The sequence below is a fragment of the Balaenoptera borealis genome, assembly GCF_965194805.1.
Source record: "Balaenoptera borealis genome assembly, chromosome: 13".
Lineage (NCBI taxonomy): Eukaryota > Metazoa > Chordata > Mammalia > Artiodactyla > Balaenopteridae > Balaenoptera > Balaenoptera borealis.
Window position 1 is genome coordinate 35,235,044 of NC_138870.1, and position 16,156 is coordinate 35,251,199.

At 36.7% G+C, this 16,156-nt stretch overlaps 1 protein-coding gene across 6 annotated transcripts in view; it reads right to left on the reverse strand.

Moving 5' to 3' along the window:
- Nucleotides 1-2,208: 2,208 nt before the first annotated feature.
- The window catches only part of YAF2 (YY1 associated factor 2), a 65,843-nt gene continuing 51,895 nt past the window's right edge, over nt 2,209-16,156 (reverse strand). For 5 of the 6 annotated variants that reach the window (XM_082349501.1, XM_082349499.1, XM_082349500.1 and 2 more), the window contains 2 exons: nt 5,454-5,606; nt 2,209-4,658 (listed from right to left, as the gene is read on the reverse strand). In XM_082349501.1, coding sequence (XP_082205627.1) covers nt 4,421-4,658; nt 5,454-5,606 — 391 coding nt within the window. In that variant the 3' untranslated portion in view covers nt 2,209-4,420. Of the gene's footprint in view, nt 4,659-5,453; nt 5,607-16,156 lie in introns of those variants that run through there. The other variant, XR_014233113.1, reaches the window with a different exon arrangement.

Here is a 16,156-nt window from a genome sequence, read left to right on the forward strand (position 1 = left end):
TTGAAAATTCAAACTGGAGTAATGAAATGGTAGCTGGCTAAAATTACTGGTGACACCCAACATTATCAGCTGCAACTATCAAGATGAGATCCTAACATCTCCATTGTGGACTTACAGTGGATACTCAGGCCAAGCTGAATTTTCTAGGGGGAAAAAAAAAAAGAAGGAAAAAGAAAAAAAAAATGGTGGCAAGCACTCCCTCTTCTGTTACTTCTGTATCTTATATGTATTTTTATTGTTGAAATAATGGCATTATATTTACAGATCTCTCCTCTAAGATGTGAGTTCCACATCTTTGTCCTCTTTGCAACCAACCCCCAGACCAGTGCCTAGTACACAAAACATACTCAATAAATGTTCACTGAATTGAAAACTGACATAAAGAAAATCTAGATCAGGAAAATACTGAAAGTATTACAGCAGAAAAATAGCTACTATAGTCTACAACTCCTACTGATGGGAAGGAAAGAAATCACCACTGAAAAACAATTCAGAACATGAAACATGTCCCAGAGAACTAAAAGCTTTCAGAGCTCTACTTGATTTTTCTATATAAGTACCTAGTCTTATCGTGGCATTTCATATGCTCCAGAATCGGCCCATTCCACAAAGGCTGGAATTATCTGCACTGGCTAAATACAAAGCCACATTAAAAACATAACATTTAAATTACCTGGGCTAGCAGGGCTGTGCATTCAGGAAAGTAACGTGTTCATATAATTCAAGGTAAATATGACAACTTCTAAAAATGAACTGGTTTTGAAGAAAATCGTTTTATAGTGATTACACATATTGCTGCTCTAGTAAACAGTCTACTAAACACAACTGAAAACTTAATGACTGAGTCATTACAAAGATTTATCATAGCATGTTTTAAAAATTTTCTCAAGAGACCGAGATGCTATACATTCTATTTGTTCTCTCTCCCTTCTGAGCGATTCTTGTCTGCTATCATCGACTACATCACAATGCCCCATTTTCTAATTTCTGCTACTATCTTTGCTTTGTTTTTCTCCTGCCTCCTCCCTCATTTTTTCCCATTTCTATCCTTCCTTGCCTTTGTTATTAGGGCAGCTTCTTTTTCATCACTCTCAATAGCCAGGGAAGGTGTTCTTTTCCTTCTGCTTTCACAAATGATCAGTCACATCCTGTATTCTGCAATCTTCACTGTCTCTTGATTCTACTCAGCTATTTTTGTCACTTATGACTTTTCTACACTTCAGTTTTTCTACATTTCAGTTGTTCCAGACACCTGAAGGTGCCTGTGGTTGAAGAGGGGAGCCAGTGCTAATAAGTCTAAGTATTACTTTATGATTACCCTTCTTACACACACATTCACTCTTCTGTTTGCACTTAATTTTCAAAGTACAGTACAGAAATTTCTATCAATGGCCCAGTTCCTACTTCAGGTCTTCAAAAGATTCCAGAAAAGAGATAAGTGGCAGACCAAGAAAATAAGTAAAATAAGGGTTTCAGTGGAAACTAAAACTTCTAGACCACTCAGCATGAATGTATAAAATATGAATAAACTATGTTCTTTTCAGGCAATAAGAACTTCTTTCTAAAAGAAGGGTAATAAATGTTATCAACTTAGAAAAGCAAAGGTTTTTCTTCCTTTTTTAAATGTTTTCACTTTGTCTACAGTCATCACTATAATCTTAGGAAAGCATTTAATAAAAATAAAACCTTTAAGTTAACTATTTCTACTGTGTAATATAAAAGGTTTAAGAATATGTATTCTTGTATGCCTCAAATTATATCTTCACTCTTACTTATATCAAAATAAGCTAATAAACTCTGAAAAACATCCAAATGCTCTTTTTGTATAGAATTTGGCTAAAAGAACCCACTATTAAAACCATAGGGTAAGTTGATGAACCAGAGCTAAAAATATACCCTAAGCCCAGGCTCTGAATCTTTTTGCATATTTTAACATTAGGTGTATTTATGGAATTTGAGTCTGTTTCCTGGTTTGGAAGTGTATTTGAGGTAGGGTGAAATGAAGGCAGGTAAAGATAACTGTGATTAATGAAAGGAAAACAAAATATCAAAGTAGCCAACTCAGCTCATTTCTCCTGTCTCATAATGCATACCATCAGGTTCTTTAATTATAGAAAGATAGTTGGTCTGGGATCAGAGCAAACATCTGATGTAAAAAATTCAGTTTAACCTACAGAACACAATTCCTTTCGGGCATCCAAGAAGGCATGGAAACAATTTTTGTTACCAAAAAAAATTATGTTTCTGTAATGGGATTTTACCTATAAAGATAGTAAATGCTCACATTTACTGAGCATAGAGTATGTGTCAGGTAGTTGTTAAGAATTTTATATGGATTGACATTTAATCCTCCCAACAACCCTATGAGTTAGATATGATTACCATTATCCCTGTTTAATAGACGGGAAATGACTTGAATGACTTACTCAAGCTCACTTAGGTTCTACAACAGAGATTCAAATGCCAGCCATCAGTTAGCATTCTCAAATTCCATGCTGTCTCCCTACTATTTAGAAAGATGACTATGCCCCGTTCAGGTAAAATCCCATCCTCTGTCAGATTTTTCTCTCTTGCAGTCCATTTAAAATATATCCAGAAAGTATCTGATCATCATCATAAGACCCAGTACCTCCAAAGAGTTAATTTTGACTTAAAAATTAGAATATTTTCCCTATTACAGTTAGTACTTGTAGTTTTTACTGTGTCTAAAAATGAATATATATGTATATATATAAAACATTTGGAACATGTGAAAAAGAATAAAATAAGAGAAAAAAATGTTCATGTTTTAAAAGAACATACCAGTCATTTGGGGTTCCACTGAAAGTATCTTAAAAACAAATAAAATTCTTTCATTTAACAACACTAAAGAATGAGGTATATAAATGTTTTAATCACAGACTTTTACTGTATGCAATTAACTGTAATTCACAACTTGCATCTTACAAAAAAAGACAGTACCATTGTGCCTGTAAAAAGTACTGCAATTAAACAGAAAATTACATTACCACATGAAACCACCAAATATCACAACTGTCAGGGTCTACAGTTTTCTTTCTTCAAATGCTATCATGATGTTTTTATGTGATATTCTGTATCCAAGTTATGATTTAAAGTTCATTTATAATTCAAAATTCTCCTATAGGTGAATACATATTAAACAAATGGCTAAGAGAAAGCAGGAGACCCTAGAATTTAAGTACTGTGTGGTTTCTAAGTTGGATTTTTAGAAACAACAAAAAACACTTTTATTAGTTGTAAACAAAAATGCAAAATCTGTAGTCATAAAAATATTTTATTGGTAAATTTACATAATAGTAAGTGGGACTGTAAATACTTTTTAAATTTTAGGATATTGATAAATGCATAAACTGGCAATTGTTTCTGAAAATAGGGTACTATAATTTTTATAAGAATTGTTATATTTAATAAGAGGCCAATTAAACTGATTAAAGATTAGCTATTTCTCAGTTCTGTGCAACAATTCCCATTTCTGTATTAATTAGATTCACACTTCTATGACCCTGGATAAGTCTGGGGCAAGGAAACAGGGATAAAACTATTAAGTTAAAGCTTTTCCAAAACTGCAGCTTTTAAAATATGACAGGTTTCTTCTCTTCTGTTTTTGCCAAATGCTTATAATTACTTGAATTTTAATGTTCTGTATAATACAGAAAATACCAGTGTTCAATGACAATAGCACTAAATCTGAATTATAAAGCCAAGTAATCAATGTTTTATTGTTTACTAGTCTGCTAGTAAACATTACAATAAATGAATGTTGTGAAAGATAAGCAAAAAACCCCCCCAAAAACAGATAAAACCTAAAACATAATTCAGGAACAATAATTTAGTAAAATGTGTCAAAAACATTGGCAATGGTTCATACAAATTCTTTATTTAATAACAATCTTCCTATTTAACCACACCAAGTACCAGCAGGTGTATTTAAGAGGATAACCATTAAGAAAATTCTGTTGTAGCAACAGTTGATTAAGTTGATTTTTGACTTGTATACATATAACTATTTGTTTCACAATTCTCAAATAATACATATTTAGGCAGCTTGCACTATGTTATAAAAATTTAAATTCATTACATGCCAATAGTAGAGAATTCAAGAATTATGTGTTAGAATTCACTAAACTAAAAGTGAAAATAGACTTACCAATAACACTGCATAATGAGTAATTCAACCACATTTTCATGGCACCTTTAACTGTGGAGACCAAAATGTTAAGTCTGGAAAGGTTTGGTAGGCATAGATTGCAATAAAATCTAACAAATTTCTATTTTATGTAAAATGCAAATTATGGATTGTGCATGAATATGTTTGTCATGAAAATGTGGTACTTCTTGGCGTAATCTGTGTATTTGCATGGTATGACAGAAGTGACTAGGAAATTGGAGAAAATAAACTTTAATGAGATTCTCCGTTCAATGATGAGGCTTCTCCTCTGGGTGAGGATGACCTGGACATTCCCCTCTCTGTGTTATCAGAGCTGGAGCCACTCTGGCTGTGTTGATCTGCAGAAGCAGCACTAGATGCGGGCGGTGACTTCGTTTTCTCCTTAAAGTCTGTAATAATGACTGTCAGGTCTCCAACGGTAACTTCCAAGTGTTGAGCACTACTCCGATCCACATTTTTCAATCTTGGCCTAAACACAAAAGATGATAAAATTTTAAACTAGCTTTTCTCTCTACCAACTTTCTGAGCATGTAATGCATATTAAATTAGGTAAAAATAACAAAACGAACACATCTATCTTTAAAGCTCTATATTCATGTGTAACTAGCCACAAAAATATAATTAAATGTTTGAAATCATTAACATTAATCAAGCCAATCATTCCTGAATCTTCCTCAACATGACAAAAAACTCGGAGTAATGTTCTCTTAAATGTGCTTTTAATAGCTTAATCATAATTTTGCAGACAGCTTATCAATTTTACTAAAATAAATGTTTTAGAACAGCAGTGACATAGCTGAATCACAGAGGAAGCTGACAACATCCAAGGTTGAGTTATATGCAGGGCTGTTACTCCACTGATGTGCACTTATGATAAGGGCGTCATGACTGTCTGTTCTGCCTGGACCCATATGACCATTTTGATTGGTTTAAAGCTCATGTAAATATCTGTTCAGTATTGTGAACATCACTCCTGGCTTTATGAGTGAAAAAGAAACATTTCAAACACAAATGTCTTGTAATCTAGTAAAACAAAAACAAAAACAAAAAACAGAAAGTGTCCTCACACTTAAGCTTGTATTTGTGGCCTCTGTGTTTAATTTCTAATATACCTTCAACTAAGAAAAACACTTTCATGATATAGTAAAAGAGATGAAATCTTTTATTTCTACTTTATATACTTTATATATTGATGTTAAAAGACAATATTAAATGGTTAATTTTATTACTTCAAAAGTGCCATTAAAACACTCTTTAAATTTACCTGGTTTTCTTATGACTGTTCTTTTTGCTAGTTGTTTCCTTTTCACTTTTTTCTTTTTCTACTTTATCTTTTTTCTCTTTCTTTGACTGTGTAGGGGGCACAAACTGCTGAGTAACCTGCTGTGCAACCAACTGGGAGACAGGCCGAGGTTTCCTGTGTGCATGTTAAAAAGAAAGTTTTTTTTATTACTATAATTTAAGAATGTACTTTTTATGAGAGAATAGCTCAAATTATGAGAATAGATATATGATTTCACATATAAAAATTTCTCATATGTAAGGTAATTCAGATGTGCAATTTAACAGATATATATATACACACACATACATTACTGTCTTTCCTATCCAACAAAAATAGAACTATAATAACAGTTAAAAGTTATAGCCCAAGATATATAGTCAAACCATTAAAATATAACTGTTACATAAATCGACACGATAATTATTAAAAATGTATATCAAACTGTGCTTATGGGGAAGCACACATATAAATAAACATGAATTTTAAAAATTAAACTTGAAAGTTCACACTGAAATAAAATCTAAATTTATCCCTCTTCTCTCAGAGAAGGAAATACCTCACCATCTGTTACAATGGCTATTCTTTTCTTTAAAATCTTTCATTTATTCACTGAATAAATATTTGAGTGTCAAAATTTCTCACTTCTTACTGCTCAAATCTTTGAGGTTCCTTATGTATCCAGCCACAATTTCACTGTGGTTTTTTGACCTTGGAGATCTGTCCAGTCCTTTGAGACTTGCCTAACTTACTCACTTACTCATTAGAAAAAAATTTATTGAGAACCTACTGCAGACACTGTACCGAGATAGATGAAATGTTGCCTGACTACAATCTTTGGTACCAGTTGTCACTTTGGGTACAAGTTGTCACTCTATTAGCCCAGGGTCAAGGATGCCTCCAGCTTTATGGTAGAACGTGGGCAGCTGAGGTCAAGATTCAAAGTAAATGGTCTCTAAGTTCTTAAAATGAGAGAGAGAAAGACAATTGAGGAGGGAAAAAAGGTGGGAAGGAAAAAGCAAAGAAGAATAAGATAAAAACACATTAAAAAAAATACATTTTAACAGATGGTCTATAAACAACAGTAATCTATTGCCTGGAAAATCCTGACCCTATTTTGGTCAGTAGAGTTATTAAAAAATCTTTTCCTTTGTTCCTCTAAAGCAAGACAAAATAGAAACCAAAGAGAAAATACTGCATAATCTAGGATTCAAAGCTGCAAGGAGGAATCCTTTGAAGGAGGAAATAGGAAACACAGTGTATAAAACATCTTAATAGATGGGTACTGAATTTTGTTTAGAATCTACAGAGTCTGAAGTACAGGAAGGATATCCAGGAAAGATGTCCAATACACAATTTAAAAAGCAGGACAGACAAAGATACCAGGGTCAATGATGTAAATTAAGCGTTACACAAATGAAAATGATATTAAAAGCATGGTAATTAATGGCTGAGCTTGTTAAGGAAATGAACTTTAAAAAAAAAAAGGACTAAAGTAGTGATTCTCAAATTTAAGGTACATCAGGATTACTGGGAAGTCTCATTTAGCTTGCTTAGCTCTGCTCCCAGGGTTCTTATTCAGTAGGCCTCGGGGTGGAGCCTAAAATTTGCATTTCTAAATAGCTTCCAAGTTAAGGGGAAGCCTCTGGTCCAGCCACCACACTTAGCAGAGAAGCTTGAAGAAGTGCAATATATTGGTACTACTGCAGCATAAAGTTTGAGATGGAGAGCAGGGAGTGGCAGAGAAAAAAAAAAAAACAAGGCTGGACAGATAGGAAGGAACCCGACAATGAAAAGCGAAGGAGTCTGATTTACCTTTAAAAGACAGCAGATCACTGAAGAAATTCAGACTTGAATTTTACAAAGATTATTGGCAGCAATCTGGAGGGGAAAGGTACTACAGAGGCAGGGAAAGCTACTTTAATAGATCCGGTAAAAATAAAAAGGGCTTGAACTAAAAGGAAGCAGTAGTGGGGTTATTTAAAGACAGGCTGAAGAAGCAGAATCAAGGGGACGTGGTGACGAATTAAACGTGCCTTTCTCACTTCTCAACCAAAAAATATTCCTTTAGCAAAACATACAGAAATTCTTGTTTGTCCTCATGTAACCAACGTTTTGTGGATGAAATCAAACAAAAAATAAAGTCTTAGATGTTGCTAAATGCTATGAAAAAAAAAATAAAGTAAGGAACACAGGGAGTGTTAAGGAAGGAGTTACTGTCTGTTTCCTCATCTAGGATATACACTTCACAAGGAAAGGGATGGTTTCAGGTTTATACACCACTGGATAACTAGTACCTAGCACAGTACTGAAAAAATACTAGATATTTAATATCTGCTGAAAAATGAATGAATGATAAAATCAGGCTTAATGAGGAACAAAGACGTTTTAAAAGACAAGGAATACTGTCTCGATGCTTACTCATGGGCCAGGATTAACCACTCACTACACAGACGTAAACAAGTAGTGAAAAGTAAGAGCAGCAAGAATTAATCCCTCTTTCAATTATGCCGGAATATAGAAAGAGAAAGAAAGTTCAAAGGTGTGACAGGTTGTGAAAAGGTTTGGTTAGACTAGTGCCTGGTGAACAGCGAGTCACCTAAACTTGAGTCACTCCAAGCTATACAATGGAATTGAGGGGTAGTCATCATTTGTCTCCTAAGGTATTATGGGTCTCTGAATCTCTTCCTGCCATAACAAATGAAGGTCTGACAACATCCTTTATTATAGTTTGTATTGTCGCTCCCTTCGTCCCCAAATTTAATGCAAAATGAATTTATAAAAATGTTAAACTAAATTACAAGAAAATTGGGAACATTAAAATAAATTTACATTCTAGAGTATAAACCCTGCAGTTCCTAGCAATCAATAAATTGACATTAATTACTTAGAGGCCATTATCACTAACTTAAGATATATAATAATTTATATTCTCTTTATTTAGTGCTGCTTTTTTAAAGTAAAGTTGAATATTTTTCTAGGTTTTTCTGGATTTATTAATAACCTCAGTACTCAGTGCTGTTTTTCCCATAAGATGTAAATGTCTCAATCATGGATTCTCTGATCATGAAGCTTTACAGGAATATAACGATTGTGTTGTGGTTAGGTACAGAATATATTTATAACATTATCAATCACTCTCCCACCCCTCCAGCATTTGTCTCCAAGTTGGTGCCCATCAATTATGTGACAGTTCCTCAATCACTCCCACTTTTATGTGAGAAAAGGGATAATCCTAATTCCCCAGCTTCATGGATCTTACAACTGCTGCCAAGTCTTTTTCATATTTAACAGGTTTTCTCTCTCCAGAATCTTCCTAGAATCATTTTCCCTTTTCATATGGCCCATAAATCTGAAAATGAGGGAACGCCCTGGTGGCGCAGTGGTTAAGAATCCACCTGCCAATGCAGGGGACATGGGTTCAATCCCTGGCCCGAGGAAGATCCTACGTGCTGCGGACCAACTAAGCCCGTGCACCACAACTACTGAGCCTGTGCTCTAGAGGCCACGAGCCACAACTACTGAGCCCATGTGCCACAACTACTGAAGCCCACGCAGCTAGAGCCCGTGCTCTGCAACAAGAGAAGCCACCACAATGAGAAGCCCGTGCACCGCAGCAAAGAGTAGCCCCCACTTGCCGCAACTAGAAGAAGCCTGTGTGTAGCAACGAAGACCCGATGCAGCCAAAAATTAAAAAAAAAAAAAATCTGAAAATGAAAGCATATCAGTACAGCACGATTTGCTCCATGAAACCATGAGGTTGAGTTAAATAAATTAACATTTTTTAAGATTTATTTATTTATTTATTTTTGGCTGTGTTGGGTCTTTGTTGCTACATGGGGGCTTTCTCTAGGTGCAGCGAGCGGGGGCTACTCTTCGTTGCAGTGTGCAGCGCAGGCTTCTCATTGTGGTGGCTTCTCGTTGCAGAGCACTGGCTCTAGGCACACGGGCTTCAGCAGTTGCAGCACATAGGCTCAGTAGTTGCGGCATGTGGGCCCTAGAGCGCAGGCTCAGTAGTTGTGGCGCACGGGCTTAGTTGCTCCACAGCATGTGGGTTCTTCCTGGACCAGGGCTCGAACCCGTGTCCCCTGCACTGGCAGGCGGATTCTTAACCACTGCCCCACCTGGGAAGTCCCTAAATTAACATTTTTAAACAAGTTATGAATCTATAATTCTTCTAAGTGTTATATTCTCAGTGGTAAGAACAAAATACTTAGTAAATGTATACTCTCTTACAAGGTAAAAACCAATACAGAAAGAACAATTAGCTGACCTGGTCAGGTGAGAGACTGCAGTCAGGAGACAAACTAGAAGACCACCACTTCATACTAGAAATGATGGTGCTGGTCATGCTGGGTTTATGGATTTTATAAAATTTAAGCAAAGGTGTCCCTGGGGCAAGTGGAAATGTGAGACTAGTGTTCTGATAAGCAACCAGTGATTTCTGTACGTGACATTGTTTGTGGTTGATTTTGTTAGTTTTTAATCACCAACAAATTTTCTATAGTGGTTCTCTTCTGCCTCAAGAAAAATATTATTTTTGATTTTCAGTAGTTGTTATGTCTTTCTCTCTCTTTTTATCCTAAATTTTCCTAAATGTGTACTAATTCATTCTTTTTTCACTTAAAGATAACGACTTTGCTCCTCTCTTCTAGGATTATTTGATCTGGTTCAACTTTGGGAGAAAAGAAGCACAAAATATGTGTTTCCATGTAGCTTAACTATTGAAATAAAGTTCTCTGCTGCTCTCTAACAGCCTGAATGAGTTTTAAATATTCTTCAACGAAGGCAGGAGGAACACAGCTTATGATGATCTTTGTATCCTATCATAAAGTGACTCACCTTCACCATGCTCTATTAAAAAGAAAGCCCTCCTATCTCTAGGGATCTTAAAAAAGTTTAACTGTGATCCTTTTTCTACTTAGTGAGAAAAATCTAGAGGATAGTAGGGAATTTTAGAGGTGGGAGATAGTTAACTTAGGATATAAGGGGCAGGGTATTATTTACAAGGTGTGTCTTTTTTATGTTCAGCGATTTATCATTCATGATTTTGACAGTACACCTACAATGCTAAAGGTTCTGTGATAAGGACAAAAAGGTCATCCAGTGCTATCCAGACATATCCCAACTGCACTCTTTGTCATCTACTTGTTCACATATGTCATTATTAGCTGTAACTTGTAAAATATGGTGTTCCAAAATTTTGAGATCCCTATGTGTCCCTATGTAACCTTCATAAATAGCTCAAACAGACTGTCTGTGTAAAGTCTGGCAGGTCTGTTGACTTATTGTGACATGAAAAAAGGGGGGGAACATTTCAACAACCATTTACGGATAACTATTATTCATCAGATATAGTTTCTAACTGTGTGTCTGCCCTCCACCCCAACCACCCCGCAACAAAAATCCTGTATGCTAAATACTATAAGAAAAATGTTTTAAGCTTGATTAACCTCATCACAACAATTTAGCTTTGTCAAGTTGGACAGGCAAAACAAATACAATATAAAACCATTGCTGATTCTTTTCTAAAGGAGGCAGCATTATTCATAGCTCAGAAAGAGGCAATCTGCTTCCCAACACTAAAATATATATAGTAAATTGAAGCAATATAAATCTCAATGAGTTAAAAGGCTGAACTAAACCCAAACCTGTTGTGAGTCTGCTAATACACTGCTAACAAAAGTCCAAAAATCTAACCAAGGAAGATTTTTATAAGCAAGCCCCCTGTTTGACAAATGTATTACACACTTAACATGTGTCAGGCACTAGATAAGGTGCCGGAGACTCACCATGAACAAAACAGACACAGTCCTCGCCCTCACAGAGTTTGCTTAGTGCATGGGATAGAAGCCACACAAAAGGAAACTAACTAAATAAAAGTAAATTTTGTCAGAAGCCCTAAGAAGGAAAAAACGGTGTGCCGTCATTTTAAAACTTAGACGGAGGACTTACTACAGGGTGGGAAGCACTTTAGTTCATGTTTAAACTGTCAGCACACCAAGAAAAACAGCCGTCACCATGGGCTGTCACCCCCCTTTTTAAGTCATTTTATGAATAATTTACAGAAATAAGAAACAAAGGAACAGTTAATATTAAAAATTTTAGTAAGACTTTAAAATGTAGTAAACCCAATTTTTTATTCCATTTGAAGGTATATAGACCTGATACAGATTAATGTAACTAATTCCTCATCAGCTGTTAGGCCTAATCCTAGGAACATATCTAATCTTGTAAATAGGGAGTGATTCCTGATTTCAAATACATCTCTAATAGACATTGGCTTATCTTTACTTCCACTTCTTGCACTTGCATCGTCAAAACACTTTACTTTGAAAACCCTGATGGCTCACAATTTTTTGAAAAGGGGACAGCCATTCCTTGTTCCAAAATTATCAAACACTGTCATTTCTAGACTAGGTATACATCCCTACCCTTCAGCATCTGTCCACTTATGAATCGTATCAAATAAATTTTGATGCCAAATATCAGTGAAGGTGAAAGAAATCCATCACTTGTCCTAATCCTAGGATAAAACAAAGATGGTTCAGGTTCACGGTCACAAAATACTGCATGATAAAGCCCTTTCTGTTGAATGACTATTCACCTCGGTCACAAAATACTGCATGATAAAGTCCTTTCTGTTGAATGACTATTCACCTCGTGAGAAACCGTATTCCCTTCTTAAGTCCTTAAAGATACATTGTTCACGTAACGATTCTTGACTTTGCGGAAAAACTCGTCCAGGATATTCTCATTTGAAGGCTCAGAGAGCTCTAGAACCGTGCAGCCTACAAAGGGTTAACAAGCATGAAGGGCTGTAAGTTACTCAGCGTGAATTCCCTGGATTTCTCCTCCCCAGGCCCTGGGAAGTGCATTCTATGGCCTGACCTGCTCAATGTATCTTCCCTTCCCAGGATTTCTGAGGTAGATCTTATTTGACAGATCCGTTTTTGAGATTTTGTGATGAAGAATCAGAAGGAAAGGAAGTTAGGAAGAAACCACTGAAACAGGGTTTGCTTTGTTGTGGGGGCTGGAGAGGTGTGAGGAGTGTGACTTGGGGGCCAAACTCCTCCGGAAGGGCAGAGGTGGAAGAGGGAAAATGATGGCCAAAACGTGTTGCTGGTGCTACGTGACTTTTTTCAACGGCTTCGAGAAATACAAATAAAGGATCTGCTACTTTATTTTGAAATGGTAAAAAAAAAAAAAAAAAAGTGAATTAATCTACAAAATAAATTAATGAGCTTTAGTGGTCGTCTTCCTTCTGTGCACATTAATATTTGGTGCATAGGACACTTTCATTTAACGGGTTATTTAATATTTTAAAAAGAAATGTGCATCACATATCTGCAGAACCCCTGCAACAGCTCTGCAAAGTCGTGGTCTTCTACACTCTTCTGCAACGCTGTTGATCCTTTTATGGCTATGTTCTATTTCCCCAACCGGACTCTAACCCTTACGTGGGAAAAGATCACATCTTGCCTATTTCTGTATCCCCAACACCTAGTACAGTAGATCTTACATATATTAGATGCTCAATAAATGTCTCTTAATATTAACAATTATAAATAGCAGTTAAATATGATGCATAAATACAACTATAAATCAATTATGTAAAACACTGATTTAACTAGGCGCCGCCAACTTTCAAGGATTCACTGTCTTGAAAAATTTGCTGATGTCATTTTGCTTTTGAGCCACTTACTTCCCTTTTCATGAAAATGGAATGAAGGGCTTAAGGTAGGACTGCTTTCCATAAAAACTGATTACTGAATCAAAGGATAAAAGAGGCCTAAGTGGTTTTCCCCACCTCCAAACAATGAAATAATCTACTCTGCTAAAACCAGCACTATCTGACTTAACCAGCAAAATTCAAATGTTACCTACACTAATGATATTCAAACGCTTTCTGTTATTGTTTCTGCAGTAGAATCACCATGCAAATAAAATCTTACAAGGAATCTCAGTGCATAAAAGTGAAAACAAACTAACTTCTATTGAAGCTGATGTGGAGACTCCACAGCCCCCGTCTGCTCCGTGCCCATCCTTGCATCTCCCAGTTAGCCCTGAGGTGTGGCTCTGAGAAAAACAATTCAAAATCTGCTGATCCAAGGTATTCACACTAAACTAACTAAATTTACACCTCAGGTTCAATGCACTCTTTCTCGTCTCTTGCCTTAGTTTGCTTATAGAATGCAGTCAATAGTATCCTTCATCATTTTAAGAATCTACGTTGAGTATTTTGAAGAGTTCTTACTCCAAGGTCTATACACATTTAATTTTCAACATCAAACACTTCCGCAGACGCCCAGAACACAGTTTTCCCTAATCTCCTGGGAGGTGGTGGCAGGAGAGACTTGATTCCTTGGCAGCTACAGTGATACCTTCTGGTAAGTACAGACAAACTAGATGACTACATCAGCTTTACACAACCTAGGTTAGAGTGTCCAGCAATTAAGGCTCTGAAAAATCCCTCAAATCATTAAACAACACCACAGTCCACTTCATCTGGAAGACTGAGGACATGCTCCAGAGCTACAAACAGGTCATACTCAACTCTTCCTTCCCCTTAGCCAAATAAAAATCAAGTCCTTTCACTTCTTCTTCCATATTATTGGAACAGTTCCGCTCATCATTCCCAGGAGCACGGCTCTCACCTAACCCGACAGCCGCCTCTACACTACCTCACTTGCCTCCTTGCCTCCTCCCCTCCAATCCAAGGTTACTCTTCCTTACACTCATTTAGCAAACATTTACTAAGCACTTACTATGTTCAAATCACTGTCCTAAGCACTGCAGATAGAGTACTGAACAAAACTGTTATTGTGCTCTGTTTATTTATTATGGGGTGACCTTGATTCTTATTTCAGAGAAAATAGAAGCTATACAACTAAAATTTCTACAAGCTGCCATCCGTGCCCATATACTCTAACTTCCCTCTCCGTATTCCTATTTAAGGCCATGACTCTATCTGCCAACTGGATCCCTTCTCCAGGACACCACTCCTGCTACTGACCTCTTGCTCTCCTGCTCCAACCATATTTCCTTCTCTAAGTGATTCCTGTCAGCATACAAACACATTATGATAGTTCTTACCTTAAAAAGAAAAAAAAAGAAAACCCATCCCTACTTCCACATCCCCTTCTAGCCACCGTCCCATTTCTTTGTTCTCTTTTCCACAATAAGCATCAAATGATTTGTCTATACTTACTTTCCTCCCTTCTTTCATGGGCTCACCTCAATCAGGTTTTTGTCCTGATTGGACATTCTACCAAAAGTATTTCTTTCAAGGTCCTCAACAATCACTTTACCACATTCATTAGTCAACTGTAACTCACATCTCACTCGGTCTTTTCAAGCCATATTTTACAGAGTTTATCATGCTTTCCCTCCTGGCAAAACTATCTTCACAAGCCTCTAGAACACCACACTCTTTCGTTTTCCTCCTGCCTCACTTGCTATTCTTTTTTTTTTTTTAATTTATTTTTGGCTGCATTGGGTCTTCATTGTTGTGCACGGGCTTTCTCTAGCTGCGGCGAGCGGGGTTACTCTTCGTTGCAGTACGCGGGCTTCTCATTGTGGTGGCTTCTCTTGTTGTGGAGCACCGGCTCTAGGCACATGGGCTTCAGTAGTTACAGCACGCAGGCTCAGTAGTTATGGCGCACAGGCTCAGTAGTTGTGGCTCACAGGTTCTAGAGCACAGGCTCAGTAGCTGTGGCGCGTGCGCTTAGTTGCTCCGTGGCATGTGGGATCTTCCCGGGCCAAGGATCAAACCCATGTCCCCTGCACTGGCAGGTGGATTCTTAACCACTGCGCCACCAGCGAAGTCCCACCTGCTATTCTTTTACAGTCTTATTTACTGGTTCCTTCCTCTCCTTCCCAATTTCTAAACTTTGGAGGGGCCAGGACTTAGTCTTCAGGTATCTCTTTTATCTACACTAACCCTCTAGGACGGGCTACTCAAAGCATGGTCCATCAGTCCAACTGAGGGTATCAGTAGCTGGGAGCCTCGTAGAAATACAAATTCTTAGAACTTGCCCCAACTACGGGTATTTTTACGCAAGCAAAAGCTTGAGAAATGGCTGTGCTAGGTGATCTCATTCAATCCTTGGCTTTAAATACCGTCTGTACAATGGTTCTCAGCCCTGGCTCCACGTTAGAATTAACCTGTGACGCTTTTTAAAAATAATTACATCTAGGAAAAAAGAACTTAAATTTTGCTAAATCTTATAAACTAGATATTTAAACTGAAATTAATAAACTGAACATTAATTTTAATAATGAAAATAGTGTCTGAATAATCTTTTCTGGGCATAAAAGTTTTCCTCAAGGACATACATACACGCACACACACACACACAAAACCCCTCATGTTGAAACATATGAAAAAATGTGATCTATACGATCCAGCTATTCCACCCTAAGGTATTTATCCAGAGAAGGAAATACATGACTACACAAAGACTTGTACACAAATGTTCACAGCAGCTTTATTTGTAGTGGCCCAAAACTGAAAACAACCCAAATGTTCATCAACAGCTGAATAAAGAAAGAAGTTCATACAATGGAATACTACTCAGCAACAGAAAGGAATGAAGTACTGATACATGCAACAACATAGGTGAGTATCAAAACAATTATGCTTAAAGAAGCCACACAGAAGAGTACACACTGTAAGATTTCAT